The following is a 24,935-nucleotide window of genomic DNA, read 5'->3' as shown; positions in this document are numbered from 1 at the left end:
CTTTTCATTAAAGCTCAACCAATTCCGAAGTGATGGTAAATGGTACAAAGTATAACTTTTATTATCATAAGTGTCATTCATTTCTATGACCCAGATAGATAAAGTGATTTGATTTGATTTAATAAATTTATACAAATTAAATTTGTAACAAAATTCATGAACGATACGGGACTCGACCACGCGACTTCTCCGGTTCCGCCCTCGCTCTTACCAACTGAGCCACCGGTTCGAGTGACGTATTGTTCGTAAATCTTGGTATGTCTTATTCAACTCCCAGGTTGTGGCTCCATCTCAGTAGATGTCTACTAGTAGACTCAGTAGTCAACTGTACAGTTGATAACCTGCTCAACCCCAATAATTGACTATTAGGAAATTGACTTGAGATTTCGCTCTTTCAAATCTAATCAATTTGTTATGTTTAAGTGATATCTCTCACTTCTGGGATTAAAATTAAACAGTTAATTATTTTAAGTGATATCTCTTATTTCTGGGATTAAAATTAAACAGTTTATTATTTTTATGTGATATCTCTCATTTCTGAGGTTAAGATTCAACAGTTTATTATTTTCAAGTGATATCTCCCATTTCTAGGATTAAAATTAAACAGTTTATTATTTTTAAGTGATATCTCTCATTTCTGGGATTAAAACTAAACAGTTTATTATTTTTAGTGATATCTCTCACTTTGGGATAAATAATACAAATTAAATTTGTAACCAAATTTGATAAATATATCGGGACAACATCATAAGTCACTCGCAGTTTAAGGTGTGTTAATTTACCGGATATTTCTTCATTCTACTCGCGTTTGAAACATTGAGGCTTAATGAAAACCCGACGCCCGCAGCCTCGGCTTAATGATGACGGATCCTGAAAGGAACCCACCGTGTCTCGCCTCATTATTCAGCCACGAACTGGAAACTATTATTCTACACTTGCAAATCACTTGAATCCGCTTGCATAGTCCATTCTTAAGTTAAATTAGTTTTCTAATATTAGGTATAACTTTAATTGTATCAAAATGGTTTACCCCCTTATTCATAATGGTCCGCTAACTTAAAACAGCCGCTAAGGAGTGTTTTTTCTCATTCTGTCTTAGGTCAATAGAAAAAGACAGAGTGAGAATTAGCAATGCTTTAAGTTAGCAGACTATTATGAATAAGGGGGTTAGTGTTTGCAATTAGTGAAGTAAAATAAAATTGTTTCATTTATAAATGAACAAGTCGGTGTGATTAAAACTAGTCTCGCCATACACATTATTATAACATTTGTTTTATGAAAATAAGGGACAAGACCAGCAGGATGTTCAGCTGATGGTAATTGATACGCCCTGTCCATAACAATGCAGCGCCGCTCAAGATAATTGAAAAACCCAAAAATTCTGAACGACGTCACATCTGCGCTCATAACCTTAAGACAAAGGATGTCAAGTCTCATTTGCCCAGTAATTTCACTAGCTACAGCGCCCTTCAGACAGAAACATACTACCATTTCCATATACTTATATGGAAAAATCTGGAAACTCTACATTTTTAATGCAATCATAAAAAAAATTGCACAGTACGTACCCTCGATAGGCGAATCGCAATTGTCCAATTTTTTTAATAGTTTTCTACTTCAAATAATGGAAAACATGAATTAATATTCAAAAGCAGATAAGAGGCGTTACACAGCGGATATTTAATTAAGAGCTCTTGACACCTGCTAGCTGACTCAGTAACCTAAATTTTAACCTTACTTTAGTTTTCAATGTACTATTATTCCAAATAAATTTGAATCTTCCTTTAAATCATAATAGTTTACTATGAATTTCTTGTTAACAATTAACGTCTCTTAAATTTTAAATAATTCAAATTACATTCAAAACATGTAAACAGATAGACAGACATGGTTTGAGATAAGTACGGTAATAAGGTAAGAATACAGTGCTCGTAGTCGAAGAGCAGGTCGTTCGTTCCCTAAGATATGCGCGAGGGAAGCGATGGCTGGTCCGTGCGTCATGCTCGTGAGCGGGCGCTGCTTATGGTGCGTTGTTAGTACTGTCTTTTAGGATTTTTATTTAAAATTTTATTACATAAACATTTTAAGTTATTATATTAAATATTATATTCTATGCTCTTATTATAATAATACCTTTACTTATTTACAGCGATTTACACTGTATCTAATGCACTCGTTACGCTTTTGAGTTTTTAAATGATACTTCTTCTTTTTTTTTTAACTTACACAAATAACCATTTTGGTGTATCACTTTACATACATTGTATAAAATAAAATGTAAAATGCTGTAACTGTAAATATAGATTAAAATGGGTGGCAATTAGCTTCATACTACTTCTTCTTATTAAAGCTGAACTTTTCGGAAGCTGTGTTGAAATCTTTGATATCCGTTTTATCCTAAGTGAATAAATGATTGTTCTTTCTTTCTTTCTTAAGTATATATATTGTATATAGATTACGTTTTTATATCTTAATGGTTCTTTCTAATCTATGTATTATTAGACTCAAATACGTTTCTTCATCACATGCTCTCCACTTCCCGTTGTTGTCAGCATTTTATTATACTTGATCAATAATTGCTATTTTAATTTGGATTATTTTGTGGTGCTTAAAACGATTTATTATTAACCAACTTCAAAAAAGGAGGAGGTTCTCAATTCGTCGGTATGTTTTTTATCTCAAAACTTTCGACTGGGTGAACCGATTTTGATAATTCTTTTTTTATTTCAAAGCTGGTGCTTCCCGTGTATTTTGGTCTATATCTGACTATGGCATCCATGAGAAAACCATAAAAGTCTTAAATTTGCTATACATACATACATATAGCAAAGTGGATGATAAATTTGCAAATAACCCAATATCGCGCCAACCGATTTCGATGATTCTTTTTTTATTGGAAACGATATACTTCAAAGATAGGACGTAACGGAACTCTTCAATTCTTAGGAGCAAATTAAAGATACTCGGCCGAATCTTATTTATACATATATTTAGACGAATTGTTAGTTAGTGTACTTCAAATTCACTAAAAATTAAAAAATATTTTTTTTAACAAAATGACAACCGACTTCATAAACACTATTCCAAAACAATAGATATAATACGCATTAAAAAGTGTAAAAATAATTGCGTATTTTTATACAATCTTATTAATTAATCTAATTCTAATTACGAATATTGTAATTTTTGGAGTCGAAATACGGAGGCTCTGCTATTCCGGATGTATTGCGTTTTGCAGGTGCTTTTTAGATTGTAAGCTTAAAGGAAACACTTTAAACATATCGATTTCAGGTAAAGCTGCTTACAGTACACACACCATTTCCCAGCTTAAGCCCACACAACACATCGCAAACATTTTTAATCATCATTTATTGAAGCAATGTTTAAGCAATGAAACACACATAAAATTACAACCTAAATTATTAATATATTCATGATACTAACTTAAAAAAATAACATACTGTGTGGCAACAGAAAAGGCTACAGCGCTGATTTTCAGCATTGGGTAACTGTTGGAGTGGCAGTAAAAACTAAAACATAATTTAAAAAGAAAAAACATTAAAACAATTACATGCCTGCCATCTTTAATATAAAAATAATGTTGTAAACATGTATATGTAAAATACTGTAATTAAAATTTTTGTACTCCTCTTTTTTTATCTGTCATTAATAGAGCCACGATTACTAATATAAGTCCACAATTTATTGAGTTTTTGCAAAAAGTCTATTATATTATACTCTTATGGCCTACGGCTCACTAACCCGCACCACTCACGTTCTTGACATTTCTTATACAACTGTTATAATAAAATTCTGTACAGTATATTATCTTACGGGTTTTTTTTTTTGCCGATACAAATAATAGGATCGTCTGTTAGTAAGTGATACGTACTGCCAATTACAATATAGAGCCTCTTAGGATTATTAGATAACCTAAAATTCTAGATCAAGACATCCTCCCATTGATAAAATATTATGTCCACTTCATTATAGTTTTCTATTGTAAAATGCTATTTTTTCATGGTTTATAATAACATCTACCTAAAACTGTCTTCGATTGCAAATACACTAGCTGCTTCCCGCGAAGTCGGCCATGTGCTCCCTCTAAAGTAGCAAAAATATTATGTGTAGTACAGTGATAATGTGAAGCTTATATATTGATCTGACCTCAAACTCTTTTGCGTACATACATACAGGTAAACAGAAAAACAGACAAAAATTCTTCGGTATGTTTTGTAGAACACACAGAAAGTATGCGTTAAAAAATTATTCAATATGTATTTTTTAATTTGTTACCATTTTACTATATAATATAGTTACACCTACAAAGCTCCTTCAAAGCTTTAGATATTATTTTCGGTAAAGTTAAAAACAATTTGACTATGGATAATACTACGACAATTTTTCTTTTTTTATTGCTTAAAATATGTTAATTTACTAAGTTTAATTCCGTATTTTCTGTACTAATTCAATCCCTATTATAAATGTAATGATTTTTACACGCTTTTTATTAGTTTTACCTGTATGTATGTTTGTTTGTAATCGACTCATTTGGGCGCGATTTTGACTCACTTTAAACGGCCAGATTTCGTTCAAACTTCGTAGATTTATCGAGTACCGAAGGCAATATATTAATTTGATAAAATTATTCCATTTTTCAATTTGCAAAATAAGGTTTTTGTTTATTTATATATTTTTTTCATCTACCGTCGATAAGGTCATTTCAACGATTATCTTTTCAAACAAACCGTGTTTTTTAGTTTTTTAAGCTATTTTTATTATTGGTAGAAATGTTTCCAAGTGGCTTAGATTGAAGAAATTTTGTCAAACTTACTATTGAAGTAATAATTATAAGCAATTGGTGCAACGATGTTGAAGTATGATTCATTGTTGTACTAAAATTAAAAAGTAGTCCGGTTGCAAATAAAAACCATCCTAAATACTTGAACTTACAATTCATTTTGCCTTAACAGGCTGAAGTTCTGGACGAATTTACAAAAGGCTTCCCCATTCTAGAGCTTTGTTTATTACTAAGCCATATTTTTCGATTGGTTAATACTTTGCACTTAGGTCTTGCTATGTAGGGGACAGGCACGATATTAATTTACTTTTCCCCTCGCGTTTGAATCTACTAAATATTATTAACAAACTTTTAAATGATTCTGTTTAACATTTTAAATTTTAGTATTTTCTTTGGTTAACGCCAGTGTTACACATTTATAAAGGATTAAAACGCGTGTAATTGTAACTATTTTTACATCAGATTATCAGACAACTATGACAAATACTATCTTTGACTCATTTCATCTGTAGTCCCCCTGAAAACGAGATCTGGAAAGGTCTTGAAACGGCGGGTTAAATAAAATAAAAATGTAACTTTTACGCAAAAATCTAATGCAAAAATAGTTTTAATCCTTTAAAAGTGTTTTATTTTAATTAAAAATTTTATGGCAAATTTTATCTGAAAATACTTAACAACATTTGATGTTAACAGTTTATTTATTGTAACTGCTCAAAGAGGCATGTGAACTATAAATTAAGTGCCACTGTTTTTCATATTATTATCACTGTGTGGTGGCCATATGTCAGTTGTATTTACTTTGCGAACTTATCCAGATGTAGGCAAGGTTAATGCCCTTACATTATTTGACAATAATTTTTTTTATTCTTTGGCTAAGAACTTGCTTGACCGTTTTAACTCTTCGACGGTTATGTGTGTGTGAAATTTCATTGCCCATTCATCTCACAGCATCTCCACAAAATCTACTGTTTCTATGTCCTTGGGGACTTTAATGAAAAAAATATACATTCATAATAAAAAGATATATTAAAACTTTATTCTTACCGATATATTTACTATCACCATTGCAATTATAATGTATAGTTCTAACGATAACACTAAAAAAAATTACAAAGCACCACACAATATTATTCTACTGCTAAAAGCAAAGACACATCTCAAGGCATCAGTTCTAATATTATATTAAATATCGTACAACAATCCAAATTAATTGCGTCCGATTCACAATTCTCGAAACATGTGACATAAGGCACGACGCGAATGGTCCATCACTAATGAGTAGGAAACACTTATTAACTGACACGAGCAAGAGACTTGACGTTACATCGCAGTTCGGATAGTTCGCAACGGTCGCGTTCCGCGGAGTCTAGTCTTTGTTAGACGCGGTCCATATAGCGGCGCCAACAGATATCCGCGTCTGCTAAGGCGCGATCGATGCCAGTCACAGATTTATTTCATAAATCGGAAAAGTTTTCGCGTTTGCACAGAGCACTGACGACGGAGCTTAGTTCGGCGCTCCGCACGGCCCTAGTGCGCGGCGCCGAATGCCGCCCGCCCGCTACTACTGCCGTCACAGCCGGAATCGAAACGATACCTACATAAGGGTCTTGAGCTTATTATTCCAATAAAAATTACAATGACTTAAGATAATTCAACCAAAAAAAGCCTAAATTCCATTAATTGTTGTGAAATCATTTAATTAGTACAAAAATTATAATTTAAATCGATTAAAATCATTGAAGTGTGCTATAAATATTTGTTTTTATCGCACGGTCCATGGCAGGATCTTGGCATTGTGGGTGGTTAGGGTCGAGGTGTGGTAAACAGTACCGCGCGGGAGGGGTGCGACGGTGTGAGACGTAGGAATATCGATTTTGAACACCCTGCTGACTCCTCCCGGCCTCCCCTAGCGCTGCGACAGTGTGAGTGCGCTATGTGAACCATTGGGAGATGGCAGCCAATACTATCACGACTGTTCATTTTATGAGCGTATTGTTGATATTTATTTTGACTTAGAGGCAATTGTAATCGATTATATTTCAAATAATAATCATAATTTTTTTAAGGTTTATGCTAAGCACACGAATATTATCTTGTTATCTATCATACGGTAATATTAAAAATTATGGAGCACACATTTCTATTTTATAAAATAAGTTATTTTAAATATTTGAATTGACGATTTTTTTCAATTTTTATCAACAGTAAAAGAGGCAACAATATCCAATACGATTGAATAAAAAGTGACACTGTGAGCAATAAAGCAACCACTTGTGGATTCTAGATAATGGAACTTACGAGGAGAATGCTTTAACAGATTTTTTTTAAAACTTAAATTAAAAAAAAAAAACAAAGACAATGTGCGTGTTGTATAAGGAATAAATATTTATAAATCTTACCTTTCATCCACCTGGAACTGCGAAGTTTGTTGATAGTTCATTCGTCGACCGTAGAGCGACGCTCCACCCTCTGACATATATCCGTCCATCATATCATTATTTCGTCTGGTATCAACTTCACTGATATTAATTCTCCGTAAACAGTCTCCGTCAGACATGTAACCTGATGCTATGTCTAAATCACAGTAGTCTGGATTCGAAAATCCAGGTGAAAAGTTCAATCGTTCACGTATCGCTATATTTTCTCGACCGAAATTAGCTTTCACAGTATTTGCATGATGAGGGTATCCAGAATTGTTCTTCTGAGTTAAGCCCGATGTTCGCATTGGCAATGTTAGATGACTATTGTAACCTCTAAGTAGTGGTCTCATCGGCATAACATTCATCATAGGATCATCTTCACCTAGGGAATTATCTCGGCAATGTGACGGTGTACTTGATCGACTATCACGTCGGTCTCCTTCGACTAGAGTTCTATTTAGGTCAAGTGCCTGTTTAACTGCAGGGCTGGTATTACTCCTGTTCAGTGCAGCTTCTTTTTCTGACAGTTCTGCCTCATTAATTACGTTATTTATATAGGTAGAATTCATATCTTTTTTAGGAGAAGTAACATGGTTTCTTGATATTTCAGAACCGGACTCGCTGGATGGTTTGTAAATAACGCTTCCGTCACTGGAATTGGAATGCTGACCGGTAGAATTTGAATGCGAACTTTCAGTCATCTGCGATGTAAGATTTTGACAGAAATTGGTAACCGCAGGCATTGGAGAAACTGCCAATGTTTGCTTTTGCATCGTTTCTTTGTTTAAATTAGAATGTTCTCTTACAAATGGACTGGGACTTACATTGTTAGTTGAATTTAAACTAGAATTACTCTGAATAGGACTCAACTGACTACTCGTACTTTTATGTAAAAGCCTTTCGTCTTTGGAAATTTTCGAGGTGCCTTTTACTGCAGCAGTTGGCTTAGGAATACCTGTACTATTTTGTAATGATACATTTTGTCCTCCTGTAGGAGATGACTGTGTATTATTATTTGTTGACTTTGCACTAATTTGTGAGTTTTCATTGCATTTAGTCTCTGTTACCACATCGTTTCTGACATCATTTAGTTTAGCTTGGCTACCTGATAATTTGTGCATTTTTGTTTCCAGCTTTAGTTTGTTGCCTGCTTTACACGTATTATCATCTATTAAGTTTAATTTAGTGTTACTAACAGATTTAGGTGCTGTAAGTTTAGATTCTCTATCACGTGAGGGCAGTTTCGGACTATTTTTCGACCGATCATAATGATTTGCTTTAGCACCAGATTTATTTAAATTTGTCGTTGATTCTTTCATGACTTTTGAACTAACTAGTTTGGATTTTACATTTTTTAATGATTTATCCTTAGTCAATGTATCATTTTGTTGCCTTAAATTCTTTGGACCTATTAAATTTGATTTAGTATGTGGCACATTTGAAGATTCATTTAAACTTAAACTAGAATCTGATCTCTCACTTTTTGCTGATGAAAATCCACTTGATGAACTAGTTCGTTTTGAAACCGCTGTACTTTTACTGTTTTGCTTTTCAGTAGCTTTTTCCTTATTAAACAATTTTAATTTATCCAGCATAGATTGCTTAGTCGGTGTTCCATTATGACTTTGTACATTTTGGGAATGTTGTTGGGATTGCGTCGATAACGATGAAGGAATTTTACTACCAGGGGCTAATATAGATGAATTAGGTCTTGATCTAAAAAGAATAAAATAATAAATCAAATTATTAGAACAATTTGTATCAAGAAACAAGTAAATGACAGATCTTAATCTTACCCTGACGTTGAGTTTGGTGCTCGTGGTATAAAACTAACAGCACCTTGTCCAAGTGGGCTTGTTGATCTACTGGAACTAGCAGAAATACCACTTTTCCCGCCTGTGAACAAAATTAAATTATTAGAGAGAATAAATTTTACACAATTCGCGTACAATATAGTAGCTCATTACTTAAAAGTTCGAATTGTACTGAATGACTCGAAAAAAATTGCTCCGAGGGTAATATTTACAATATCAACCAATTTCGTTTAGAGCCCTGTAGCCCCTCGTTTTACTTTAAAACAAATATACAGTGGAGAGAACAGCTGATAGTATTAGGTTCTATTGAATTGGTCCCTCTTATCGATTGTATGCCACAGCCGTACCCATTGACGTCACGGTTATGAGCAGCGCACGCGTTGATTCTTATTAGTTACTTATGAATTATTCAAAACATTATTTTGTTAGGAGATAAATAAACATTATGTCAGCAAAAAACACTTTACCTCAAATCAATACGAATGTTACGAAGCTAACGTTTTTTTGGTTATTTATTAGTTTCAATGCGCTAATAATAAAGTAAATATGATTGTGAGATTCACAAAGAATATTCTAGTTAATATTAATAAAATATTTTATTAATACTTTAATTTTCAATTTATTTACGGTGTGTGTGGATTGATGCATCTACTCTACTCAATAACTCTAGATTATACGTATTAATTTAAATTTACTTTTTAGACTTACTCGTGTAAGGAGTTACTTTTAAGTATTTGACGTTTAAGTATTTTTGTTGCGTCACTCTACATATATTGTAGTCGAAATAATTTGTAAAACGATGCAACTATAAATATTGATTTAAATGACTGGCAATGAGTTTCTGGCCACTTCTTCTCATTAAATCTCAAGCTTTTGCGAAGTAGCGGTAAATGTAAAAAGAAAAGAAAACTTGATATTCATAAGTGTCATTTCCTTGATGTACACGAATAAAGTAATTTTGATTTGTTTTGAATTATTAAGTAATTTATTAAGCTGCATTTATCAGCTAGTCTTAAGAGGATTCATATAGCAAAAGAAAAATGCAAAATCGTTTTATATAGAAGAGCGCGCGGCACTGAGTAAGCGAGATCAGTTATATGGTGAATTTTGTAGTATTTTTTGCTACTGCTACTTTTGTGTCTATAAAATTAAATTCTCTATCTAATTTTATCAATTTTATTCAAAAATTATCTAGTATGGAACTAGCTCGACATAAGAAATTAAAATACAGTTACATCCAGAAAAACATAGAAAATTTAAAAATACTGCCTCAGTGTTAAATTCATGCATTCGTTCTACATAGTATTTAATAGGAAACTTTTTTTTCATAATATTATGTACTCCGTAGAATTAAATTTTTGTTTGAAGTTTTAAGAAATATAACATTAAATGCCTTTTTATGTGAAAATAAGGGACGAGACGAGCAGGACGTTCATGATCAGTTCCGCTCAGGATTCTAGTAAAATCCAAAAAATTCTCAGCAGCACTACAACTGCGTTCGTCACCTTGAGACGTTAAGTTTAACCTAGTTAAGTTTTACCCAGTAATTTCACTAGCTACGGCGCCATTCAGACCGAAGCACAATCATATTTACACATTTCCGCTTCACGGCTGAAAAAGGCGCCGCTATGGTGCCCATGATCTAGCTGGTATTCTTTGCAAAGGAGCCTCCCACTGATCTTATAGAGACCATTTATATCAATAGCATTAGTAATTCGGGCTCCAGACTTCTCCATACTTCGCTTTGGTAACGGTTACTGATATGTAAATACTTAATACAATGTTCTACAAAGATATCGATCCACAGTACAGTCACAAGAGTTATTTAAATCTTTAATATAAGCGGAGAGATATATTTTATAACAACAAAATATTTATAAAATACTGAAGTTAGTGCACTATTGATTACCGATTCAGTTGCAGTTTTAATGTGCCAATAATATTTCAAATGCAGTTCTTATAATGTTATTGTTTAAAAATTCTACGTATTGTATTCTGATTTGGGCTTGCACTGTTTTATATGTCTGATACCAATATATTATATATATATATATATGATTTCATAAAATTTAGTATACAGGGGGTTTCGGGGGCGATAAATCAATCTAGCTAGGTTTCAAATTTAAAAAATGTAGTTTTATCCGTGTTTTAATGAGAAACTGCTACAATAACATTAGAATACATAGGTAAATTTCGCTACTGTATACAAGACTATAATAGCTCAGATAGGACATTGGGACATTGGGTGATACGGAACGCAGAAGACCCCGGTTCGAATCCAGATATCGTATTACAATTTTTTTTTGTTCAAGTTTAGTAAATTCTTAAAAGTCTGTGCAAGGCTCGGTCGTCCGGATATTACCTTTATAAAACTTACATTTACTTAATGCAGCTTGCAGTTGCAATGACTAACGATTTGAATTATTCACATAATTTACTAACGGCTGGCTATAAGGTAATGGCTAAAGGTATTGTTGCAGTGAAAACTTAATTTGTGGACATTGAAATATACTGATCTGTTACGTGGCTATGTTTTTTTTATGACAATTAGGGACGAGACGAGCAGGACGTTCAGTTGATGATAATTGATACACCCTGCCCATTAAAATGCGGTGCCGCTCAGGATTATTGTAAAATACAAAAATTCCGAGCAGCAATACAATTGCACTCGTATCTTGAGCCTAAAGATGTTAATTCTCATTTACCCAGTAATTTAGTGAAATTAGCTAGTGAGCTACGGCGCCCTTCAGACCGAAACACAGCAATGCTTACACATTACTGCCTCACGGCACCAATTGGCGCTGTGGTACCCATAAACTAGCCGGCGTCCTGTGCAAAGGAGCCTCCCACTGGTAAATGTAACGATAGTACAGGTAAAGTCAGCTCGAGTAATCACGACCATCATATTCACGAAGCGCTTCATCTTTCTCAGAGCGCCATTTGTTTCCGAAGTGGTAGTAGTATCTAGTAGTTATTAGAAATGACATCAAAAAGAATTCTAAAGGAATCAATTTTGAGAAAATAAATGTCTTTTATGCCTTTTACAAACTAATTTATTATGTATATTACAGCCATTGTAAAATACTCTATTGATTGGAAAGAGTGGCCGTTGAGTTTCTTGTCTGTTCTTCTCACGAGCTCAACTTTTTCCGAACATAATATAGTAAGATTTAGTAATGTAAAGGAAATATTTATAGTGACGATTCAAAAGTTTAGTTTAAGCCTAATTTAATAAAGTTAATTGCTGGCTTAGATGTGAGTTATTTCTGGTTGACATTGTTAGCTGTTGCTGGTTGAGATTGTTAGCTATTGCTGGTTGAGATTGTTAGCTATTGCTGGTTGAGATTGTTAGCTATTGCTGGTTGAGATTGTTAGCTATAGCTGGTTGACATTGTGAGCTATTGCTGGATGACATTGTTAGTTTTTGCTGGTTGAGATTGTTAGTGACTTTGACTTCGAGGGAGATTCGACCGGTCAGTATGGTTGCATTTTGAATTATTCACCTCGCCACTTTTTTCGAACATAATATAGTAAGATTTAGTAATGTAAAGGAAATATTTATAGTGACGATTCAAAAGTTTAGTTTAAGCCTAATTTAATAAAGTTAATTGCTGGCTTAGATGTGAGTTATTTCTGGTTGACATTGTTAGCTGTTGCTGGTTGAGATTGTTAGCTATTGCTGGTTGAGATTGTTAGCTATTGCTGGTTGAGATTGTTAGCTATTGCTGGTTGAGATTGTTAGCTATAGCTGGTTGACATTGTAATCTATTACTGGATGACATTGTTAGTTTTTGCTGGTTGAGATTGTTAGTGACTTTGACTTCGAGGGAGACTCGACCGGTCAGTATGGTTGCATTTTGAATTATTCACCTCGCCACTTTTTTATGGGGATAAATGATGATGGGGATGCTAATGGTCCAAATTCTTGTTATTGAAGCCCAGTAAACGATTCGATCGCTATCAGCGTTTTCTGTTTCAGATAACCTAATGTTGTAGGAGATTTTAATAATAATTACTAGACTTATCAATTTATAAATACCTTCAATAATTGTAAAATAAGTTTAAACTTCATTTAGATTATGCATTCATGAACGGGACTCGAACCCGCGCCTCATGGCTTCCATCCGAGCGTTCTTACCAACTGAGACAACCGTCCAAGTGACGCATCGACCGAAATTTTGGTATGTCTTGTACTACTCTCAGGTTGTAGCTCCATCTACAGAATCTACTTTACAGTTGATAATCTGATCTTGCAATACTTAACCGATCTTGATATCTCTCACTTCTGGGATTAAAATTAAACAATTTATTATTTTTAAGTGATATCTCTCACGTCAGGGATTAAAATTGAATAGTTTATTTTTTTTTTGTGATATCTCTCATTTCTGGGAATAAAATTTAATTAACAAAGTGTTTATACAGATTAAATTAATTTCAATGACACAATTGAATACTTTTTTCTTAACAGAACAATTCGGATATAATGTAACAGATCGTTTTATAAGGAAGTCGATTACGTCATCGGGGATCAACAAGACTCAATGAACAGACTCAGCATCCGTTAGTGCCAGTGCAATATCTAGACCAACTGACATTCAATTCAATGTGATATTATTTTCAGAGCTAAAATGGCATTAAAATTTGAGTAGGTATACTATTAGCATCTTTTTTAAATTATTAAAACACATGTAATTGTAACTGTGTTTTACATTAGTTTTTGAGTAAAAGTTTTGAAGTAAATTTCTGTCGAGTCGTTGTCAATTTATCAAGAATCGTTGTGATTTTAAACTCAATGAAACGAAAAAGCGAGACGATAGAGGCACCGTTTCCAGCTATCTATTATTATTTTAGCTAACGTGACGTTTCGTATTACATAGCACGTTTTCAGGAGGACCAAAATTGTAAATACTACGTAATAAGAGCCGGGACTGCTAAGTAACGTTTAGTATGAAACGTGCAGTGAGATTTGACATAAGTTTGAATTAGTAATTACAATATGGGACGAAGTATAGTCATAGTAATTTAGAAAGTGAACAGTTGCTTAAAACGTAGTGGATTTCGGCTATCTCCGTTTTTTACAAGATTATAGCCGTCATCTGTCAATCTATCAATGGCTGCACGTTTCATACAATCGAGTGAATTTCTTTTTTCTTAGATAGTTTTGCTAGGCTGAGGACTGCGGTTGACAGGAGTCGAGATAGTATTTGTCATAGTTGTCTTTATGAAGTTTGGCGCCAAATGTTGCCTCGGAGCTAAACTTACGTTATCAACGAGGAGGCTCCTTTGCACCGGATGCCGACTAGGTTATGGGTACCATAACGGCGCCTATTTCTGCCGTGAAGCAGTAATGGGTAAGCATTATAGTGGTTCGGTCTGAAGGGCGCCGTAGCTAGTGGAATTACTGGGCAAATGATACTTAACATCTTATTGCACTGGCACTGCATTGTAATGAGCAGAGCGTATCAATTACCATCAGCTGATTGTCCAGCTCGTCTCGTCCCTTATTTTCATATAAAAAAGCAAAGATAAACTATCAACACCTAACCACTGATTTGGTGTAAATTGAGAAAACATTACATAGGTAAAAGACAACTTGAACTTGTAATAGTTAAATATACACAGAGTCCTGATACAATACAGATAAAATTTCCACAGATTATATTATCGTATACTGGTGGCGCATTAGTGTTGTATGAAACTTTTAATACATAAAAGATTGTGTACTCTAAACATTTAGATATTTTTATTAAAACAATATTCAACTAACACACAAGTACGTTTAAAAAAATTACGAAAAAGTTGAAACGCACATTGGCTTTATAACAATGCATCTTATAACAGAGGTAACCAATAGTAAGTTTTATTGATCTTTAAATTAACGAGGATGTAAAATATGATCTGTTTCTCTGAAATGAGGTCGATAAGGTTTTATTGCTTCGGAATACATGAACTTCAAGTAATTTAGGTCAAGAATGCATCTCTACATGAATCATCAAAATGTTGGCACTCTGGACTTTTAGAAAGCAAATTACATTTGGTTGCATTCGTAATATTATATAATAGCTATGATTTTAATAATAACACAGATTTTTACCCCCTTATTCATAATAGTCTGCTAACTTAAAGCATTGCTAATTCTCACTCTGTCTTCTTCTATTGACCTAAGTCAGAATGAGAAAAAACACTCCTAAGCGGCTGTTTAAAGTTAGCGGACCATTATGAATAAGGGGGATAATATTTTACTTTCATTGATATTATACTACCGCAGTATTTATTTAAAAATATTGGTAAGATTTTATACTTTGTGATAATCTTTAATTTAAACATCCACATTCAAATGACAACTATGTATAAGTAATGTTATAATTCCTAAATGTTAACATCTACATTTAAGAAGATTTATTATAGGCGTTATTTTGCGGAAATAATTTGCATAATTATCCAAATGATTTGAGTTTTCTTTTTTAATTGCGGAATTAACACTAAAGAAAACTCAAATCATTTGGATCCACATTTAAATTAGAACTTTTATTAGATTGTGTTCAGTCTTAAATCAAAGATGAAGGTTAAAATTGGGATAATTCCTAAATCTTAACACCCACGCTTAAATTAGAACAATTATTATATTATGTTATTTCTAAAATTGACCATTATTTATTCAAACATCCACATTCAAATTAGAACTTTTAATAAGTTGTGACCATTCTTAATTTAAAGATACATATTAATCAATGTAGAAATTCTAATAACTTGCACGCATTCTCAATTTAATCAAGCGCCTATCCATACAGTTAGACTCAAATCGAAAAATGTACAATTTGGGCCCGTTTTAAAATCTTGTAACCGTCCTATATGGCCGAATCGGTTAAGTTGCATTATTTAAGTAGATCAAGTATTTGACCACTTACAAGTTATTATTTGACCTAAACACGACAACGCATGATTAAAATATATCAACAAACTTATCTAAAAGTATTAAAACAATTATTATTTAAATAAGCCATACTATTACTTCTGCCGCGACTTCATCGAAGTTTACTTCAACGGAAAATTTCGCAACAAAATCTAACCCTTGTTTATTTAGTAATATTGGAAAATTTAATTCAAATCACTTGCCCTTTTGCCACATAACATATAAAAAAGGGAAAGTTAATTTTACCCCAGACAATATTAATTTGAATGACTGAATATGTATAATATTAATATAACGTAAAGTATAATAATATTTAATCATTTAAGTTATTAATTAACATTAATAATTCCATTAACTCTATCATAAGTACTTCATAAGAACTGCTATATATGTCAACATATAAACTGCTCATTAAATATATTATATATATCACAAAACATCTCATAAATCAAATCAAGCGCTCTCTCTCAACAGACTCTTAAATGATAACGAAAACAAACAATTCTTTCAGCGGTTTATCTATAAATAAACAACGTATTCCAATAATCTCTTTGAACAGCTAATAATATTTACGATAACAGTTTTTTACGCATTGATAATAATAAGTTTTAAGTACTTTAAATAACTTACATAAGTCAATCACTTTCACTTCACTTACTGATTGAAATTAAGTTGGGAATGAGTGTTCCCCTTGGACATTGCACTGCAACTGAATGAGTGTCTATTCATCTGTCTTACGAATGACATTACTAATACGATAACCATGGACTAAAGCTGGCTAATCGAGGCTTGGTGCGTGAGAATCATAACTATTTAAGTGTTTTCATTGTCAACGTAACAGTCTTGTCTGTACCTAGTATTGTTATGTTACATCCTGGCAGATTGTCTATCATTCTGCTGATTTATAATCACTTACTATTACCAGTGGGAGACTCCTTTGCACCGGATACCGGCTAGGTTATTGGTACCACAACGGCACCTATTTCTGCCGTGAATCAGCAATGTGTAAGCATTAAAGCAAGCAGACCAAAAGGCAGTAGTCTTTCGGTCTGAACGGCGCCGTAGCTAGTGAAATTATTGGTCAAATGAGACTTGACAACTTATGTCTCATGGTGACGAGTGCAGTTGTAGTGCTGCTCAGAATTTTTGGGTTTTTCAACAATCCAGAGCGGCACTGCATTGTAATGGGCAAGGCGTATCAATTACCATTGTCATAAAATTCGAGCACCATTGAGAATTTGCGAATTTTACAATTCTTATTTCCATTTTGCGAATCCCCTCAACGATATAATAATAGTAATAAAGCTTTATTTATTCCGAATCACTTGATACATTTTGTTTTTGTATACTTAAATAAGATTTTAAACTTAAATTAAAACAGTTAATTGTAAAGTAAACTAAGTTAGTAAAATTAATACTACTTATTGGTTTAATTTGGACCCCTTTCGGGTAAAAGCCTCCTTCATATTTTTCCATTGTTCTCTATCCTGTCCTGTTTTCATCCATTCCTTTTCCGCTATTTGTTTTATGACTTCGACCCTCGACGTCTCTTGGGTCTTCTGACTTGTCTTTTTCCTATCGGCCCTTGCCATTTTGTTATCTTCAGTGTCCATCTTTTACTCAGCAGATATGTCCAGTCCACTGCCATTTTTGCTTTAAAGCATATTCAAGAGCATCTGAAAGCTTGGTTTTCTTTCTTATAATTTCGCTTTTAATTTTTTGTATGTTCTTAGCTTTAGGATCCTTCGTTCCATTGCTCTTTGTGTTGATGTAGTTTTGTTTTTTATTTTATTTGTGTAATGTTTGCCTTCGATATGTTAGGCTTGGCAGAAGGCATGGTGTCCATCACAATCTTTTTTTGATCCAAGCTGTAATCTCCTTTGAGAATATCTTTTTGTGCCCAAAAGATTTTCCAAGTTATGTTCACTCTTCGGTCCATCTCTTCTTCGTTGATATTTCAGCTGAAACAGGCCTGTTTACCTAGATACACATATTCGTTAACGTATTTTATTTGTTTTCCATCTATATATAATGGTATCCTGTCATATTAGTCATAACTTCAGTTTTGGACAAGTTCATATTCAGGCCGACTTTTTGTGCTCTCCCTATTCAAAGTTTGTATCGTGCACTCCAATTTGGTTGCTGTTTTCGCAAAAAGCACGATATCATCCGCAAACCTCAAGTGTGTCAAGTATTGATTCATGATCTCCCGACCTTTATATTTCCAATCAATTTTTTGGAAAACATTTTCTAGCACGGCTATGAACAGTTTAGGAGATATCGGGTCACCTTGCCTTACGCCTCCACCAATTCTAATTTCTTCTCCTCTTATTTCTAGTTTTACTTGGCTTGTACGGTTTTTATATATGTATTTCAAAATATTTATGTATGTGTTTGTTCATATTGCATGTATTAAGTGCCTTCTAAATAGTATTGTGAGTTATTGTATCGAAAGCCTTTGAGTAGTCTACAAAAGCAACATACAATGCGCATTTTTTTTTAATGTTTCTCTAAAAGTTGTTCCACTACATGCGGTCATGTGTTGAAAAGCCAGCACGGAATCCAGCCTATTCGACCGTTTGCCTCTTATCTATATGTTCATTTATGGGGTTCTGCAGAATAGACGCAGCTTGTATATATTTGATAATAGGCTGATCGGTCTATAATTTCCAATGTCCAGTGGGTTACCCCTTTTGTAAAGCAATATTATGTCGGATTTATACCATTGCGTAGGTACTGTTTCAGTTTCAAGCACCATATTAAAAAGTCGTGTTAAGTGTGACACGAGATGAAGTGCTCCTATCTGCAACGCTACATCACGCTTTCAATACTATCTGTCCCGGGGCTTTTGTCGTATTTTAGTTTCTTTAAGTGTAATAGTATTTCTTTTTTAGTTATATATTCTATTATTTGATTTGATTCTCTAGAAATAATATCTTCGTCACTAATATATTCGTTTGCAAATTCTGATGGTCTGCTGTATAATTCTCTATAGAATTCTGTGGCATATCTCAGCACTTCTTGTCTGTTCCTATTGTCATCATTACTTTTGAATTTTTGTATCCAATTTTTGTGTGTATTTAGTTCTTGGTAAGCTCGTTTTGAGCTTCTGTATGTATTTAGATTTTTTTCTATAATTCTTTTTCTGTGATTATAATAGTCATTCTTTATAGCTTTACTGGTCTTTTTAAACAAGTTTTTGAGCTCCTCTTTTATATCTTTTGTCTTATTTTTGTAGCTATCAGAATTGTTCTTTCATTGATTAGATCTATAGTTCTTTTAGATAGTATTTCATTTTTACTATTTCCTTCCGAAGGTTTTATTTTTAAACCATCTCTTATAATATATTCGATTTTGTAGATCTTCTGTTTGATAAGAGGTGCCAAGTTGTTTGATATTATGTTTTAAATTTTCTATATATCTTTTTGATTCTAATTCGTTTTTAAGTGACTTAAGGGATTAATGAAAGTTCTGCTTCTTTTTGGTGTATTTAATTTGAAAGTTGCTCTCAGTAGTCTGTGATCTGAGGGAAATTTATTTGATTCAGTATTTTTACATTTGATATTCTGCTTTGTGGGTTGCTCATTATGAAATCGATATCATTTTTTACCCACCCCTCCCCTCAATGATAGCAGTATACAATTACACTCGCATTCTTAATCTAGAGGTCATAGATCGGTAAATCGTATTTTATTTTAAAGCCAGCTCACCAGTGTTTATATAAGATTCAATGCAAGGTTTGTTTGTGTATCAAAACATAATGAGAGGTTGTCGTCTTAATAGAGAGATAAGTGAACGCCGGCGACATCATCTGTATACATTCTTATTTAGTGGCACTCAAATTATTTAATTGGACTTTGCTAATAATTTCATTGGTTAACAAATTAAATTTATGAACGATGCAATGCGATGAACAAAGAAGCGCTCGCACGGAACACGAGGGGTCGCGGGATCAAGTCACGCATCGTTCATATATTTTGTTTTTAAATTTAATTTATGTAATTAATCCCAGATGTGAGGGTTATCCCTTTAAAAAATAACAAATTGCTTAATTTCATTGGTTTCAAGCGCGAAAAAACTATTTTTTTATAAAGAGAAATTGGCTACGTTACTTCTTTTATCTGTCAATGAAAACCTGATATTAGAAAAAAATACTTATATTGATAAAATTTAAAAAAATATGCGTGGTGAACTTTGTGAAAAGTAAGATGGATGCTTTATAAGGCATGAAATTCAAAAAAAGCTTTTGAATATTACAAAGAATTGATTCTCTCAATGGTAAGAACATGGCTGAATTTTGGATAATTTTTCTCTTCGTCAGAAATATGATTTGTAACCAAGTTGTCTTTCAAATTAACTTTTTATTATTATTCTGTATTACTTATATAAATGTCATATTTTAATGTATTTAAAGAATAAGACACAAAAAAGGTGAGTTAGCCATTGCAAAGCGTTTCTTAGAAGAACAACTTTACTGCTCGACCAGAGGTTTGTCACAAATCAATGTTGTCAATCTAGGATCGTCATAACGTCCATATAGAATTTTCTATTCCTAATAATCATAATCCGTTCTATTAAAATCTCTCTGTATAAGAATAAATATAAATAAATGGGCACAATATACCCAATGATTGAGATTATAGCCCAAATAGTGTAAGATCACGGAACAGAATAAAATAGTTTTTCTGTTCTGTGGTTAACATAGCGCAATAAGGCTAACCTTTTCTAGAATAAGTAGAGTATAACTGATTCCAAGGAAAGTAATTAAGTGTACAGATTAATAAAAAACAGTCCCATTTATTTAAATTTCTAAAAAATGATACTTTAAAAAGATAAAAATAAAATATATAGAAAAGAGATAACACGAGAAAAATCTAAATCATTTCAGCTGTAAGAAGTCCACTGCTGGACAAAGGCTCCCCCAAATCTCGCCATGACGATCGGTCCTGCGCTGACCTCATCCAACGTGTTCCGGCGATCTTGACCAGATCGTTAGTCCATCTTGTGGGGGGCCTACCAACAAACGGCCATCTGTCCGTCGAGCTATGTGCCCTAACCACTGCCACTTCAGTTTCGCAACCATCTGGGCTATATCGGTAGCATAGCCCTCTCCATTGTCCTCTGAGCAAGCGACAATGAGCTTCCTCATTTATTCCGCATTAATTAAAATAAAACACTTTTAAAGGAACAAGACGCGTGTAATTGTGTTACACTTGTCTATAGCAAAAACCACCACCGAGGCAATAAATGGCACTAAATTTCATAATGACAACTATGAAAGATAGTAATCTTTGACTCATTTCATCTGCAGTCCCCCTGAAAACGAGATCTGGAAAGGTCTTTAAACGTCGGGGTAACTAAAATAAAAATGTTACTTTTACGCAAAAATCAATCAAAAAAATGTAAAACACAGTTACAATTGCACACGTTTTATACGAAAGAAAAGAAGAAAATACAAAATATTAATACCAAATTGGTTAAAACAATTTCACGTGCGTCATTCAACTGAGCGCTATTTTATGATAGCATTTACCAATAGTGCTTAGTAGCGAGATCTCTGACAATGTATCTCACGTACCGAAACGTGAGATACATTGTAATGGTTTTAACATTGACACTTGACAGTTCTGTGTATTTAAATCTCTTTGTACTCACTTCAACAACTTGTCACCTATCAGTAAAATAGTGAGGGTTATAACGAACTAATAACGTATCGGGATACCTTCTGGAATATGGGTTTAAGTTTTGGGTAGCAGGCTACCAGTGGAGGCTTCTTTGCACAGGATGCCGGCTAGATTATTGGTCCCACAATGGCGCCTATTTCTGCCGTGGAGCAGTAAAGTGAAAACATTACTGTGTTTCGGTCTGAAAGGCACCGTAGCTAGTGAAATTACTGGGCAAATGAGACTTAACATCTTACGTCTCAAGGGGACGATCGCAATTGTAGTACCGCTCAGAATTTTTGGGTTTTTCAAGAATCCTGAGCGGCACTGCATTGTAATGGGCATGTCGTATCAATTACCATCAGCTTATCGTCCTGCTCGTGTCGTCCCTTATTTTCATAAAAAAATCTAAGATTATATCATCAAACATTTTTCGCGTTAATACGCGAAAAATGTAATCTAGAGATCTATGTAATCATAGAGATAGTAAATATTATTTATCTAAAGAATCATCATTCTATTGTGAAGAAACTGTGACTTCCCACTTTCTCGGTGTAACCAGTACTCTTTATTCTGTGGCATAACGTCGTATCCAGAAGGTTGCTTGCTCTGTGTTACAGATCTAAGTTTTAGATCTAAGTGTAAGAACTCACCATGACTTGGTGTAGCTGGTAGTGGACGTTTGTCTGGTGGAGCTCTCCTCACGGCTGCGGCAGATGCTGGCAGGGGTATCGATGTCTGCAGCACCGACACTTGTCTGTAACAAGATAGCACACCTTAATAATCTATCGCCATTCAAAAAACATTGGATAGTTTTTACGTCACACGTTAACAGTTACCCTCTATTTTCAGTGTAAGACGTAGCACGTCATGCACACTAAGGTAATAAACCTGGCCTCTTTCCTTGCGTTGTCTAACAGAAAGAGGCTATTCGTATATATTTTCTAAGCAGAAAACATTTAAAAGGATATCAAAGGTATATTAAAAGATGTAATTTATTTATTGCTTAGAAAAAACTTATTGCTTAAGTAAACTATCTATAATGTCGTTAAATAATTATACATGAAACCATAGTATAAGGAAGGCCTTACCCATGTCCAAATATAACGAACGATGACTTAATAAGGCTATCGAGCGAAAGAGAAGAAGTATTTACACGGAGTGAAAAAGAAGAAGAACCCTTATTCACCTCCATTCTTTCCAGCAACGGTTTTAGTAATATATTAACCGAGTTATAATTCCGTCTCGAACACTCTCCAACTATAACTATTAATCTTAAATAATTTATTGAACTACCCACATACCTTTGAATATATTGTAAGTTTTGTTTACTTGTCATCTTTTGAAACACTATTTAGTACTGATTGTAATTATATAAACAGATTACACTAACGTACATATTACACGATAGTTCTAGTAAATATGATTTAGTATTGCCTGCTATCGTAATATAATATGTTAGAAATATTATCTAGACTACAAGTACACGTTAAGGCGCTCTGCCGGTACATAAAAGGTAATTAGATTCTAATATCACGCTAAAAATATACAACACGGGAATCGTAAAACAATTTGCTGACTACCCGCAAATAAAATTATGATAACAATGCTGCGTCGATTGCGTATCGCGCACTTTTACAATATTTTTAATGTTAAATAATAGTTATTTATGCAACTGTTGTGTAATAAGGGGTATTAAAACACGAATGTGGATTAATCACACTCGGCACACCCATAATATGAATCCTCTTAAAGATTCTGAAACAGTTAGCTTACTGCTAACATTAAAACAGCCAGTCTTAGTAGTAACCTTATATCATCCTATACTGATTATATACAAATAAACTAAGTATTAATGAAACAATTATTTATTTTAGTAGTAATTTACATTTTGTGTAGTGCAATAATTAAATTTCACTTGAATATTATGTTCTTTTGCAGCGTTTAAAATGAATCGCTCATTTTTTGTAAACAAAACAATAAAAATATCTAAGAAAAATGGCGGGGATTCGAATAAACTACTTTTTTTTTTCGGCGCGCGACGTTCTGGTAGTGTGGAACGCGCGTAAACGAAAATGTTATTTTTTTTAAATTCATACAGATACCATGCATCGAGCAATAACATTGTGGCTGACTGTTAAAAGTCTTTGAGCACGAAGGGATTGAAAAAAAAATTAAGAGTGTTGTTATGAAATTCAGTACAACATTACAACACTCTTTTGGATGATGTAATGGTTATTAGAACATTGGGTGTTTTAATGTTGGCACTAAGCTAACTGTTTCAGAATCTTTAATAGAGGATTTAAAGCATGGGTGTAGATAAAATATCATTAGTACTCATTATTGTTTTTACCAATATAGTACGGCATGTTGAGGTTGTAGTGCGCATTATTGTTATATTTTTGAAGTGAAACTTCCTTGGCCGCGTTGGGCACTTTTTAGTAAGGGAAAGCCTTATGGGTTCGCTTCATCGACGTGTTCATGACTAGCGCACGCGATGAATAAATAATAAAAAACAGAAATATAAATATATATAGTAAGACAGTTTTTGAATGGATGAAAACTCGTGTGTTCGCGTCTCCGAAGTGCTTATAGCAGTATATCTGTAGCTATACAGCTGACGTATTGTGCAACATTAGTGCTGTGTATATGTTAAAAGTGAAATTGAATGTGTATATAATGTGCATTGTTGAAATAGTGTTTTTAATGGTTTGATAATATATTATTGAAAATAAGTTTTAAAAATTAATTGCAATTAATAATTTAATTGTTTTTAAAAAAATATTATGAAATTTCTAATTTTAATACTAAAAGTTCTAAATTTTGACTTCCATCGGCAGTCTCTACAATTGCCAAATTTTTTCCTGTAATTTAGTTGAGGCTACGTCATTCTCAAGTTGTTACTTTCCCTGAGGTATGGCGAGAAATTCGTTGGGAGGTCCATGCGTCACATTCATATGAATCACATTCCGTACTAAATGGATACTTAAATTTAACAACGGCGCCTATTTCTGCCGTGAAGCAGTAATGTGTAAGCATTACTGTGTTTCGGTCTGAAGGGCGCCGTAGCTAGTGAAATTACTGGTCAAATGAGACTTGACATCTAATGTCTCAAGGTGACGAGCGCAGTTGTAGTGCCGCTCAGAATTTTTGGGTTTTCTTGAGTAATATAATAATAATCTTGAGCGGCACTGCATTGTAATGGACAGGGCATATCAATTACCATCAGCTGAACGTCCTGCTCGTCTCGTCCCTTATTTTCATAAAAAAAGTTTTTAATTTTGATTATTAATTTAATTCAGAGCAGTTTTGTGAATGTAAAAC

The 24,935-nt window shown here is 33.4% G+C and overlaps 2 protein-coding genes across 2 annotated transcripts in view; both read right to left on the bottom strand.

Moving 5' to 3' along the window:
• The window catches only part of LOC126965649 (protein sickie-like), a 100,182-nt gene extending 93,868 nt beyond the window's left edge, over window positions 1–6,314 (bottom strand). The window contains exon 1 of the mRNA XM_050809327.1: window positions 5,846–6,314. The gene's annotated coding sequence lies outside the window, so the exon portion shown is untranslated. The remainder of the gene's footprint in view (window positions 1–5,845) is intronic.
• Window positions 6,315–7,196: 882 nt separating this feature from the next.
• The window catches only part of LOC126965663 (protein sickie-like), a 150,205-nt gene continuing 132,466 nt past the window's right edge, over window positions 7,197–24,935 (bottom strand). The window contains exons 5-7 of the mRNA XM_050809372.1: window positions 22,265–22,368; window positions 9,018–9,117; window positions 7,197–8,937 (exon numbers count right to left, since the gene is read on the bottom strand). Of these exons, the coding sequence (XP_050665329.1) occupies window positions 7,197–8,937; window positions 9,018–9,117; window positions 22,265–22,368 (1,945 nt within the window). The remainder of the gene's footprint in view (window positions 8,938–9,017; window positions 9,118–22,264; window positions 22,369–24,935) is intronic.

The sequence above is a fragment of the Leptidea sinapis genome, chromosome 8 (genome assembly GCF_905404315.1).
Source record: "Leptidea sinapis chromosome 8, ilLepSina1.1, whole genome shotgun sequence".
Classification (NCBI taxonomy): Eukaryota; Metazoa; Arthropoda; class Insecta; order Lepidoptera; family Pieridae; genus Leptidea; species Leptidea sinapis.
This window is presented reverse-complemented; position numbering and strand designations above follow the sequence as displayed.